Source organism: Schistocerca serialis, chromosome 7, assembly GCF_023864345.2.
Source record: "Schistocerca serialis cubense isolate TAMUIC-IGC-003099 chromosome 7, iqSchSeri2.2, whole genome shotgun sequence".
Classification (NCBI taxonomy): domain Eukaryota; kingdom Metazoa; phylum Arthropoda; class Insecta; order Orthoptera; family Acrididae; genus Schistocerca; species Schistocerca serialis.
The window spans coordinates 307,757,455-307,771,550 of NC_064644.1; the positions used below are offsets into that span (position 1 = coordinate 307,757,455).

At 37.5% G+C, this 14,096-nt stretch overlaps 1 protein-coding gene across 1 annotated transcript in view; it reads left to right on the forward strand.

The window, feature by feature from the left end:
• The window catches only part of LOC126412322 (pre-mRNA cleavage complex 2 protein Pcf11-like), a 136,346-nt gene that overhangs the window by 71,290 nt on the left and 50,960 nt on the right, over window positions 1–14,096 (forward strand). The window contains exons 9-10 of the mRNA XM_050081843.1: window positions 93–256; window positions 2,459–2,633. Of these exons, the coding sequence (XP_049937800.1) occupies window positions 93–256; window positions 2,459–2,633 (339 nt within the window). The remainder of the gene's footprint in view (window positions 1–92; window positions 257–2,458; window positions 2,634–14,096) is intronic.

The following is a 14,096-nucleotide window of genomic DNA, read 5'->3' on the forward strand; positions in this document are numbered from 1 at the left end:
ATTATCTGCACAGTGTAAGTTTTATTGGAAATTTGCAATGTGCATATGATTCATAGCATATATTTTTATAGCAATTTTAATCTTTATTTCAGAAGAGCAACGAGCTATAATTGCATCAGGTGAAGATACAGATATGAGAATGTTAAGAATGGATTCTGATATTGATTTAAATATCAACATGATTATTGCCCAGGCAGAAGAGCAGTTGAAGAGTGGCAACATTTCATTCAAAGAATATAACACATTGCTAAAGCAGGTAACATACTTTTTATGTAAGTACGTTGGAATAGTATGTGCCAGAAGCTCCCAGCACTGGAAAGCTGCATGAAAAGTAAACTACGGCCATTCATGATTTTTTGGAATTCATATAGGGCTGAAGGGGTGAAACATTTACTTTGGTGGTTGTTGTTCCTTTTTTGAAACATCAGATATATGTATAAAATCAAGAGTGTTCAACATTCAGATGTATGTGCTATTTTTGTTCTGAACACACAAATCAAAAACATTTTAGATTGGAAGTACTGCTTTTATTAGGAAGTAGTATGTTTTGACCCATTTATAGTAGGATTTGCTCTAAAAGATCTATGAAATTTCTGTTTCGGCCCCACAGTGCAAAAATGCTACTAAGAAATTTAACAGATTCCACGAATGTATTTTAGTTATGTATAAAGAATCCCAACATCTGTGTTAGACCAGAGGGAGAGTTAAATTTGTGCTGATTAGTCTATATGCCCCAGGACAACCAAGAAATCCTGGAAAGACCTGGAAATTTTTTCAACTGGGAGAAATCTGAGAAAAACCTGAATTTTTTTTTTTAGAATGTTGGAGTTTTTCATTGTTTTAGTTTTGAGTTAAATTTTTGTAACTTTGACTGGTAAGAACTGATGTATTTTACTTTAGCCCACTATTGCAGCAATATAAGGCAGATTAGAGTATAACACCAAAATAAAATTTTAGTTGCAAAGAAAATGTGTTATTTACAACAACAAAACAGTGCATACATAAGCATCTGCTGACACTACACAGTACTACGTAACAAAAAAACTGCTTTTGATTCCTCTTTTCTCAAGGGGCATGTATCAATGAGCACGACATCATAACTGTTTACATTTCTGATAGCTCACAGAAAAATATTGTGATTGGTGGTTTGAGAAGAGATACTTTCAAAATAAATTTCCCTTTATACGAGATGAACTACGTTACGTGTGAGACTGTACAATGAATTTTTTAAATTGTGGAGCATTAGACTACCACTAAAAATTAGACAATTTGAGGATGAGCCACTTAGAAAAAATTCAGGCCCAAAGATCAGCCAGTTATTTATTTATTTAAAATTTTACTTAAAGGGTAAAAAACAATGAAAAGAGGATGAGCCACGTAGAAAAATTTCAGGCCCAAAGATCAGCCAGTTATTTATTTATTTAAAATTTTACTTAAAGGGTAAAACACAATGAAAACGACAAAGTTTCAAGGTTAATTTTTCATATTTATTTCAGTTCTTTGTGTATTACAAATTATGCAATAGTGACGGAAAAAAGTATAATCATCCTAAAAAATATACAGTTTGAAGTGAGTGCTTTAGCAGTTTAACCCTGTAATTGGCTTTTCTATGGAACAATGGAAGTGCTTGATGGAACCTGTATTCAGTCAGGTATCCCATGAAATGCTCGGTGCATGGCAGTGAAATTTATATTTGTGCTTTTCAGAAATATTCAGTTGCTGCAATTAAAGCTATGCTCTTAGGATACTGCGTAACTGCATCCTTGGGAAACAAAAGCAACAAAGAAATTTTGATGACCTGTATTATATGTGAAAGCTTAGCTTTTCGTGCAGCTATATTAATTTAAACCATTGTGTGTTCACACTACTTAGAAATCATGTAGCCATTGACTGACACATGTCCTATGCTCCGAATATCTGCTGCGTTTTGACGGCAAGATCACTTGACACGAGCTACGATTCCCTGACAGGATTGCAATGTAATACAAAAATATGCAGTGCAAATGCTGCCGCACATCAAAGATCTTTCCAAAATACGATATTTTGTGCCGAGTTTCGTTTCTTAAAGAGCTGGGAAGTTCTATGCTGGTGTATAATAGCCTCACCATTCAAAAGATTGGTAAGTTTTGCAGCTTCCAGGGAATGTATATTGTCTCTTAACATGGGAAAAGTACTTTCAGCAGGTGTACAGTGTATTTTCACCTGGGAAAAAGTGTATTTTTAACTGGAAAATGTGGGGATTCCCCCCTGCCCCCGTGCTCTGGCAAGTATACAGGCAGTATTTTTTCCCCTTCAGGTTTTAAGAACATAACTGTAAAAGATAAAGATTAAAAAAACACAACTGTCCTCCGCAATGAAATGTTTGGAGGTTTGTGAAGCAAAAATCTATAAATATTTAGAGACTAATCTATTTCTTGTAATACGCAATATTGCTTTCTAATAAGTTTCCTTTTTACAGGTAATCCATATCAATGAGATCCAGAAGCTACGTGAAGCTCAGCGCCGAGATGCACAAGAAAACAAAGAAAACTGGGGAGCAAATAATGTTCCAGTAGCAAATGTTGGAACAACTGTTAGGAGGGCTCATACTGCATCACCACTTTCTACTGATGATGCCAACAGGGATTCTAGAGGTAGTGTTAATGTTCTTGTATTATTATTATTATTATTATTATTATTATTATTATTATTATTAAGTGCCATGATATAAAGAAGACTATTGTGTGGTAGGTGGGAGAGATATTTGTCATAGCCGAGATCATAACATATGTCTTGCTTTAAAGGGATTTGAATTGCAAACAGTGGTAAAAGACCAAAGAAGTAAAACTATCTTAATTTTGTGTGTATTTATTTTGTATTCACTGAAACTTCGACCATGTGAAAGAATGGCTCAAAGACTTCTTAAGTAATGGGACACAGCATGTTGTCCTCGACGGTGAATATCCGTCAGGCTATCATCAGGAGTGCCCTAGAGAAGTGTGGTGGGACCGTTACTATTCTCTATGTAAATGATCTGACTGATAGGGTGAGTAGCAATTGTGGCTGTTTGCCACCAATGCTGTGATTTACGGGAAGGTGTCATCGTTTAGTGACTGCCTGAGGACGCAAATTAGCTTAGGCACAATATCTAGTTGGTGTGATCAATGACAGCTTGCTCCAAATATAGGAAAATGTAAGTAAATGTGGATGGGTAGGAAAAACAGTCCTTTGATGTTTGAATACAGCATCAGGAATGGGCTACTGATACAGTCCCCCTTAAATACCTGGGCATAATGTTGCAAAGCAGTGTGAAACAGGACCAGCATGTAAGGACTGTAGTGGGGAAGGCGAATTGTAGCATCAGTTTATTGAGAGAGGTTTTGGGAAGTGTGGTTCATTTGTAAAAGAGATGGTGTATAGAAAATGAGTGCGACCAGGGGTGCCCAAAGATTCTCATGTCCGTGGGGGCGAAACAATTTTCCCGTCATATGATTTAGAAATATTGAGGACATTGTCATCTGCTTATCATTTTCTCCAGTTGGTTTCTGCAGTGTGCTGTTGGTGCATGGCAAGTTTTATAAACATAAAGAAGCTAATAATACAGTTACAATAACAACAAGCTTTAGATTCCCAGTTTTATATTTCCCGTCATTTACATTCTGTTCTGTTGATCCCATCGTAATCCCTATTCTGTCAGTTAATTGTTTTCTTACCATAAAAATTTTGTGCAGATTGAACCACTACTACAAGCTTCAACATATATTTTCAAATTGATTTATCTGGAAACTTAATCATGTTTCTGCTCATGCACTACCTTTAGGATAATGCAGAAGGGTGTAGGGTAATGGACGACTGTACAGTTTAATTTGCAACATAAATATTTTTGGGTTCTGTGATGAAAAATATTGTTGGCATTTTAAGAGTACTTTCAAAATGTTTCCACCATGTTTACTCTAAACTGCACTAAATCATCAGAACCATCATCTGAGTTTGGTTTTATTTTTAAGCAAAAAACATTTGATTTCAGCATAGCATGATTAGTTTGTATTACGCATTATTCTTATTGACGAGTTGTTCTAAACTTTTACTTTAGTTTGTCATGATTCTAATAAAATTACTTGTCTTTTCAACTGCATCTTTTTACGATTCGGATTTCATACGAATTTTTTGCATATTTGTGAAAACTTTTGAAATTGGTGGATGGATGGCTTATGAATGTGCCGTGATACTGCTGTGTGTTGTTTACCGCTCAGAAAAGTACATACAACATAGAAAGCGCACCTTTAACTACTCTGCAATAAACCAGAGGTTCCGAGATCTTTTCTCTCATGAACTACGTGCCAATTTTTCCTGTTTTGCGTGGACCCCATGCTGTTCGTATATTGAATTTTCACAAATTCATCAACTTTAAATACTTGTTTGACAGTTGATACGGTGTTACTTACTTTGGCATGCTTAATTGTAAAAGTGTAGAGTGAAAAACATGTTAAGTTTTATACATTTATTACTTCAGATGGCACAAAATGCAAATCTGGATAAATTAATACGTAAATCTTGTAGTGGGAAGGATGATGAGCCAGTTGCTTAGCAAATTTTCGGTATTTAGCCTCAGTTTAGTTACGTTTAACCTTAAATCCCCCTGGTCAGTGATTCCAATCTGTTTCTTGGTCTTTTTGTAAGAAGATTGGTAGTCACACAGAAACTCCTTCCCATGAGGTATGAAGATGGAAAAGCTATCAAAAACTTTCTCGCAATATTCCATAATATAGGATAAATAACAGGTATGTCTTTCTGAAGCCAGAATTGCTGATATTCCTTTTTTAAGCAGTACTTTTTAAGCTTTTAATACATATTTTAGTCAGTTCTTCTTGTAACATGGCATCCGTTTCTTCAATATTTTAGTGTTGGTAGATCACCTACTGTGGTGTTTCTATAGTCAAAACATCCTCAAACCTAGTTTGAACGTCTTTGAGAAGGTCATTTAAATGTTGAATGTAGGTTGAAACATCTTCAAACAGGCAGTTTTCCTGTGACAAAATGGAGAACTGGGACAGTTTGCATTGTCCAGTGTGTTGTTTGAGTAGTTTAACTCTGGCAAAAAAAGCTGAAATTGTGGACTTGTGAGAAAAATCTTGTCAAACATAAGCCACTGTACAGACAGTGTAATTCAGAGCGGAGGAGTTATTGATCACAGTTTTCATAATTTTCTTCACATAACTATGCAAGTAATCTAGGATTCCACACATTGCTTCGAAATTTTTTTAGTGAATTAATGACAAATTGAAGAGAATGATGCAATAACCTGTTTAGTGCATTAATGACAAATTGTAGAGAATCATGCATTGTATTACAAACATTTTGGGCATGTTTTTGTTTTAAATGGCTTATAAATCCACAAAAGTAAGGACAAGTGCTCCATCTGCTGCCACTGATATCCTAATGGATAAAGGGCTCACTTTTTCATTAAATAACATTTCAGAACATTAAATATTGGTTCACCTTTAGTTTAGGTTGTTGCAATTCTCATAAAGAGTAGCTCTTCATAGATTTCTTGGTCCACAACAAAATGAATGTATACCAATAATAATGATTTAGTAGCAGGTAAAGTTAACTTATCCATTTGTGGAGATAAAGTTAACTCTTCCGTTTGTGGAGAGAAAGGGGTCATTTGTAGATAATTACACAAAATATTTTCAGAATTGTAACTTATTTATGTCTCTGAACTGTGTTGTTGCGTTGCTTAACACTTGGTTGGATGTAAGGCACATACTTAATTTTTAATACACTGTCTGTTTCTTCAGATATGCACGCATATCTGATGGAACAGACATTAGTGACGATTTGCAGCTGTAGTAATATTAAGAAATTTTGTCGCAGTTGCAAATATTTTTGACATCAGCTATACTGAGCATGGAAATCGTACTTAATGATGACATATGAAAATTTGTGTCAGGCTGGGACTGACTCAAATTTCCTGCTCACCTCACAGATGCATGTCTGAAGGAACAGACATTGTAATAATAAATATTACAGCCTAGATGGGCAAAACGAAAATAATAATGACATTGAACACGTTTGTCCCATTAACCCTGGTGCAGGAATCTAGGTAAGCTGTAAGCAGTGGGGACATAAGCACTGTGGCATATGGAGATATGGATTGGTTCTGGAAGTGTGCACAAATAGCTGAGATGGTTAAGGTGGCCACTTGTGATAAGCGGGAAATCCTGGTTCGAGTCCTGGCCTAGGACAAATTTCATGCATCACCAATAGGTATGATTTCCATACCTAATACAGCTGATGTCAAAAATGTTCACAACTCTGACAAAATTTCATAACATACATAATCATTTGTCCAACAATAATCAAATGAAGCCACATTTCAAATAATCAGCACTGTACTGTCTACATATCTTTTTAGATTCAGTCATGTTTGGTATCAAGTACTTGTGAATAACAATTAAGCTATTTATGTAAATGTGATACGATACAGCAATCAAAATCAGCCCTCACAAACTCAAGTCATGGTAGGCGCATCTCTGCACAATCAAAGGAACTGCAAAAAGAAAATGGAATGGAAAAAAAAAAAAAAAAAAAAGTTTTACTTATGTTTCTCTGGCCCTCCCAAACAATACGGCATTGGTTCACTTTAACTTGTGTAGCACCCGACTGTAGTCTGTTCAAGAAGAGAACAACAAGGGCTCCCTAGTTCTGGATAGCAGAAGGCGCTCGACTTTAGTCTGCTCGTGTTTTGTGTCTGTCCTTTGCCGACCCCAGAATTATCAAATCTCTCTTTTTTAACAGAATTTCTGACATTAGAGATACTGACCAGGAAGCTACTATCCATTTCATCAAAGCATTTCAGTCCAGCAGAGCTACTTATTGTGTCCACATTTTCTCCATCACTACAATTACTGGGATTTTGAACAGAGAAGTTTGACTTTAACTCATTCATTTCTTCTGATATTTCATAACAGGTGCTATACTTTTTGATTGCCTCAATTTAATTTTCAATGTTCATATGGTTATGAGGTACAAAAATCTATTCACTATGCTTTTGCACCCCACAGTGCACAAATTCTAAGTAAGCAATCCACAACTGCTCACTTCCGAATCATTGTTGACTACAGAAAAATTAAATGGCAACTTCACTCACTGCCGACAACACTCTTGCACCATCCCAGTCAGCTGAATTTTGTGACAGGGCATTACAGGAATGTTCATGCTCAAATGTGGTGCTGATTTTAAGTAGTGACAATGAAATCAGTTAAATGAAGGCTGTTGAACTCTACAAAAATTACTCACAAGGAACCCTTGAGTGCAAGTCCGCAAGTTCAATCTTTAGTAAGGCTCATTTGAAAGTATTGTGTTAACAATTTGGACAGGAAAAATATTAGCTGCTAATGACTTGGCATGTGCATCAGGAGTGGGACAGAAAATGAGTGTCCTGGAGGTGCAGAAATCAACCTTCTATGGAATGTATGTATTACACTTCACAAAATGGACGTCATCAACATTCAAGAAATCTTCGAAACAAACCATTAACTTGCATCATGAGCATCGAACAAAAAATGGCATGCCACAGTGATCACAAAGGTTCACATCATCAAGATTGAAGGCAAACTCCTAGGGAGTCATAAACCATGCAGGACATTTAGCTAGGTGTCCACCCTGAAAGTATGTATATAGAATCATATTGGTGTAATGGGATGACAGGAACTGGTGGAATGTATACCAAATGTGAAACAGTCTGTCATGGAGCTTATCATGCAGCTGGCTATCCTTTAAAGCATAGCTGAAGGTAGTGCAATAATGCATTTTATAGGCACAGAAAAAACAATAGGAATAGTTCGCTCTAAAAGAGTGATTCTTGTACGCAAAACTGGAATTGAGCAAAAGCAAGTTATTTTAACCAGCTCTTGGCCAAAAGCAGTGCTCATACCATAGTTGTAGTTCAATTACGTTCCTTTTTCTTGCTGTGATGTAAGTGTTCCCCACTACCCTTGCAAGATCATCCACATAAGAAAGAATCGTAGGGTGTGAGGGGGGGGGGGGGGGGGGGCAGAGGCAGAGAACCTACAACTTCTCACAACACAATAAATAATTTTGTATCAAATTTACCATTCAGATTAACAGTCAGCGTAATTGTATACGAATATGTTAAGCCATTGATGTTGATCTTGATACAACTCTCTTTGACCTCTAATTTCCTGGGTTCCCATCATATGCACTTCTTTTTCAGACCCCAACTGGTCTGAATTGGAAACAATTTCCTTACTGAACAATGGGATAAATTTCTCTCTCTTCTGCAAATTTGCGAGCCGATTCCATTTTGCTGTGCATCATCAAGTTGACACTTCTTTGGAAATTTCTTTATCTTATGTCTTCCAATTCTGTAGCACTGCTTGAAGTTATGCAACCATCCACTGCTTCCCTTGAAATTACTGTAATCTATGCCGTACGCAATTTGATATGCATAATGCACTATCATGCGTGTCCTGTAAATTGGATTGAGCATCCTCGAAACATGAAGACCTCAATTTTTGTAACAAGTGCACCTTTCCCGCCTTGAATATCTGTAGTTTTTCTTCTGCACTACACAGTCATATTTCTGTGGACTTGTTTGAAACCTCTTTCCATCGTGGGGGACCACAATCTTACAAAATGTTTTGAAAGAAAATTCCACTATTTGACTGTTAATTGTTCATTAATTACAACAAAATCATGATTTCGGCTCTGTAGCCATTTTCAAGAACTTTCACAACAAAGGGGAAAAGAAAATTTTGAAGCATGTGTGTACTAGGTGGCTATCTTTTGGCAGATGGTTGGATAGACTACTGGACCAGTGGCATATGTTTCTTTCTTCAAGGAGGAAGTAATATTATGTACCCAAGACATTTCCACATGCTTTACATCTTTGAGAATGCCTAGAGTTGAATAAAGTGGATCCAAAGAATATCAGAAGAAGAGAATTCTTGATTCTGCTACTACACATGCCTCTAAAAGAATAGCATATTCTTCCAGATGCGACGAACCCATTCTAAAAAGTAAGACTTCTGCTACAACACATGAGGAAAAATTGTTATGTTCCTGTCCTCAATATTGAAGTTCTCTTTTTATTAGACCTTCTAATTGATTTGTCACAGCAGTTGTTCACCAAGTTTGTTAAGCCCAAAATTGTCAAATGTTCCTCATTGCTTGAAGTTGAGTACAACTTGATTCAAAATCAAAATAGTGATGATGAGTTAGTTATTGGCATTCAGACTTCAAACATATTGAATGATCTCCAGAATAGAGATAAATCCATTTTCTTTCCATCAGTGAGAAACTACTTTTGTACAAGTCTCCACTCTAGGATGATGTGTTAAAGCATTCTCAAGTTGCTAGGTTGGACAAAATTGAAGATGCACTGTTTTCTACCATTAGTTTTTTTCTTGGAAAAGTTTCCTATCATGTTATGCATGGAAGAGAATGAAACTACAGATGAGGTGGTGAATGAGCTTCAGAGGCAGTTTACAGCTCTTCAGGCAGATGACACTTTGGCTGCAAATCAAGATGCTGCCAGTGATTCCAGTTGAGCACAAATATCAAGAATTGGTAGAGCCAATGGACCTCTTAAAGAAAACTGAATTTCTATAGTATTGCTCTCTATTCTCAACATACCCCATAGCAATGCAGAATATTAATGTGTTTTCAGCCTTGTTAAGAAAAATAGAACAGAGTTCAGGTCATCCATGTCCAAGGAATCTGTGGAGTCTTTCTATTTTGAAGACCAGGAAGTTTGATTCCTATTATGACAAAACATTTTTTCAAGATTTTTTGAAGGAAGCTAAAAAAGCCACTACTATGACTTTAAAGTCGAAGTAGCATGTGACTGGCAGTGTGCATTGTATTATTTCTTACCTGTGTTGCGTTAAACAAGTTTTATTGTGTAAAGCCTTTTTCAAATATCGCATATCTGTGTAAATTATCAAGGAAGTCCTGTCACACATTCTCCAAATCAATATTCACCATACATGCTGTTGTGTAACGTGGATTTCTTCTTGATTGTTATGTTCATCTCCAAATCATTGGCCTAAGATTTAAGTAGATGTGATATCATTGAAGTATCCTGTTTAAAGCATGAATTATTGCATTTTGTAGCCCAGAAGTGTTGTTATTTTTATCAAGCGAGGATATGTCAAAAATCACTATACATTATGTTTGAAAAAGAACTCCCTAGTTTTAATGTGTCCTAGAATCTGTACAAAGCGACATACACTATACTAGTTTGTGGTGTATGATTCATCAACTGTCCAAGTTTGGCAGGTCTGCTTGACCTTGAGACAGAACCAGTGCTGTTTTTTCCCCCTGTTCCCTCAGTTCAGTCCAGGTGTGCGTGCAGTGCTATGCAGAGCGACTCAGCAACAATTTGTACTCTGCAAAAGAAAGTGCAATGTGTTATTTGGCTTGTGAAAACTGAGTCAGTTATAACAGTGCAATGTAATTTTAGACATCAGTATGGTGGTGAACCACGTGACTCTTCCAAAGTTAATGTGTGGTTTTGTTTGATGGAAGATCCTGTGGTTAGTCCTTTTATTTTTGTAGAAAAAGAATAAATGGGGACATTTACTGTGACATGTTGACAGAGTATGTCTTTCCCTAAATGGACGATATTGAGGCAGAAAAGGGGCTTGTATTTTTCCAATAAGATGGTGCCCCGCCTCATTACAGTAAGTGTGTGTGTGTGTGTGTGGGGGGGGGCTCTTGGCAGTCGCTTTCCAGGAAGGTGGATAGGCAGGTCTAGCCCATTACCTTGGCCACCACAACGCCCAGACTTAACCCCCTGGACTTTTTTTCCCACATAAAAAAAAGGTTGTGTACAGTGAAGTGATAAGACACATCAATCATTTAGAGAAAAGAATTGTCACAGCAGTTGGGACAGTTACAGCTGAAATGTTGGCGAATATGTGGCAAGAGCAGAATGGGGCATTCCGCAGATCTCACGGACTTCAAATTCGGTCAGGTGATTGGGTGTCACTTGTGTCATATGTCTGTATGCGAGATTTCCACACTCCTAAACATCACTAGGTCCACTGTTCCGATGTGATAGTAAAATGGAAATGTGAAGGGACATTTACAGCACAAAAGAATACAGCCCGACCTCCTCTGTTGACTGACAGAGAGTGCTGACAGTTGAAGAGGGTCGTAATGTGTAATAGGCAGACACATATCCAGACCATCACACAAGAATTCCAAACTGCATCAGGATCTATTACAAGTACTATGACAGTTAGGCAGGAGGTGAGAAAATTTGGATTTCATGGTCGAGCGGCTGCTTGTAAGCTACACATCACACCAGTAAATGTCAAACACCACTGGAAAATGTTGTGTGGAGTGACGAATCATGGTACACATTGTGACAATCCGATGACAGGGGGTAGGTATGGCGAATGCCTGGTGAACATCATCTGCTAGTATGTGTAGTGCCAACAGTAAAATTCAGAAGCGGTGGTGTTACGGTGTCGTCATGTTTTTCATGTTACGGTGTCGTCATGTTTTTCATTGCTGGGCTTGCACCCCTTGTTGTTTTGCATGGCACTATCACAGCACAGGCCTACAATGATGATTTAAGCACCTTCTTGCTCCCCACTGATGAGGAGCAATTGGGGGATGCCGATTGCCTCTTTCAACACAATCAAGCACCTGTTCATAATGCATGGCCTGTGGCGGAGTGGTTACATGACACTAACATCCCTGTAAGGGGCTGGCCTGCATATAGTCCTGACCTGAATCCTATAGAACACCTTTGGGATGTTTTGCATGCTGACTTTGTGCCAGGCCTCACCGACCGACATTGATACCTCTCCTCAGTGCACCATTCTGTGAAGAATGGACTGCCATTCCCCAAGAAACCTTCCAGCACCTTATTGAATGTATGCCTGCGAGAGTGGAAGCTGTCATCAAGGCTAAGGGTGGACCAACACCATATTGAATTCCAGTATTAGCAATTGAGGACGCCATGAACTTGTAAGCCATTTTCAGCCAGATGCCCAGATACTTTTGATCACATAGTGTATTTGTACATGTTGACAATAAATATATGGTTCATCTGTTCTTTCTTATTGCCTTGTTATGTAACTATTGCTAACTCGTACCAGGAATGGGCACTGGAACATTTTGTATCAAATGTAATGCCCACTTGTGAAATATTGACATTCGTCAGCCAGGTTTTTAGAATTTCTTTTGAAACCAAAGGAAACAATCTTGTGCAAGTCTTTCTATTTGATGCCACTACATCTACACCACTGCGAAGTGCATGGCAGAGGGTACATCCCAATGTACCAATTATTTGGGTTTCTTCCCATTCCATTCACACGTTGAATGCAGGAAGAATGATTGTTTAAATGCCTCTGTGTGTGCTTTAATTAATGTAATCTTATTGTCACAATACTGATGTGAGTGATAAGTAGCAGGTGTTAGTATATTTCTAGAATCATCATTTAAAGCCGGCTCCATAGACTTAAGTACTCTCTCTCAGAATAGTTTACATCTGTTTTCAAGAATCTGTCAGTTCAGTTTCTTTAGAATCTCTGTGACACTCCCCTACAGGTAAAAAACCTGTGACCAATTGTGCTGTCCTTCTCTGTCTGTGGTCAGTATTCCCTAGTCCTATTTGGTACAGGTCCCATGCACTTGAGCAATATTCCAGAATGGTTTGCTCAAGTAATTTGTAAGCAATCTCATTTGTAGACTGATTTCATTTTCTCAGTATTCTACCAATAAATGAAAGTCTGCCACCTGTTTTGCCCAGGACTGATCCTGTGTGACCATTCCATTTCATATCCCTACACCCAGGTATTTGTAGGAGTTGGCCAGTTGCAACTGTGACTTACTGATATTGTAGTCAAAGGATACTACTTTCTTTCTTTATTTTTGTGAAGCGCACAATTTTACATTTCTGAACAGTTAAAGCAAATTGCCAATTTTAGCACCTCTGCAGCTTCTTTCAGACAATGCTTCACTAACTGTGTCATCTGTAAAAAGTCTATAGTTACTGTTAATATTGTCTGCAAGGTTCTTAACATACAACATAAACAGCGAGGGTCCCAACCTTTCCCTGGGGGCCCACCCAAAGTTATTCCACATCTGATGATGACACTCATCCAAGATAATACACTCAATCCTCCCTACGAAAATATCTTCAGTCCAGTCAAAAATTTCGCTTGATACCCCAAATGATTGTGCTGTTGACAATAAGTGTAGGTGTAGTACTGAATCAAATGCATTTTGGAAATCACAAATACAGCATCAACCTGATTGCTTTGATCCAAAGCTTTCTGTATGTCATGTGAAAAAAGTGCGAGTTGGGTTTCTCCTGAAGGACTTTTTTGGAACCCATGCCAGTTGGCATGGAGCACATCATTCTGTTAGAGGTACTGTGTTATGTTTGAGCTCAGAATATGTTCTAAGATTCTTCAACAAATCAGTGTCAAAGATATTGCATAGGGCCCCTTCTATTACTCTTCTTGTAAGTGGGTGTGGCCCTTGCTTTCTTTCAACTACTGGACACAGTTTTTCTTTGCTTCACGGGATCTACAACACTTTATAGTTAGAAAGGGGCTAACTCAGCCACAAAATCAGTATAGAATCTAATGGATTTGAAGCTTCGTTCAATTGTAATGATTTTAGCTTTTCTTGAAACCACTGAACTAATACTTATTTCAGTCATCTTTTCAGTGGTTGGGGGTTAAATTGGGCCAGTTCTCCCACGTTTTCCATTATAAAGGAACATTTGAAACCAAAGTTAAGCATTTCAGATTTTGCTGTGCTATCCTCAATTTCAGTTCCTGTCTCATTCATTAGTGTCTGGACACTCATGAGTGTCACTAACTGCCTTATCATTGACCAGAATTTCTTTGGGTTTTGTGAAATTTGGCAGTATTGTGCTATGGTAGTCATTGAAGGCTTTATGCATTGCTCTTTTGACAGCCAAGACAAGTTTCGTTTAGCATTTATCTATAGCCTTATGCTTTGTTTTAAACCTATTACACAGTAGTCTCAGTTTCTTTAGAGTAACTGTATACCACGGAGGGTCCCTCTCATTATGAACTGTTATACTGGGTACATAACTATCCAGT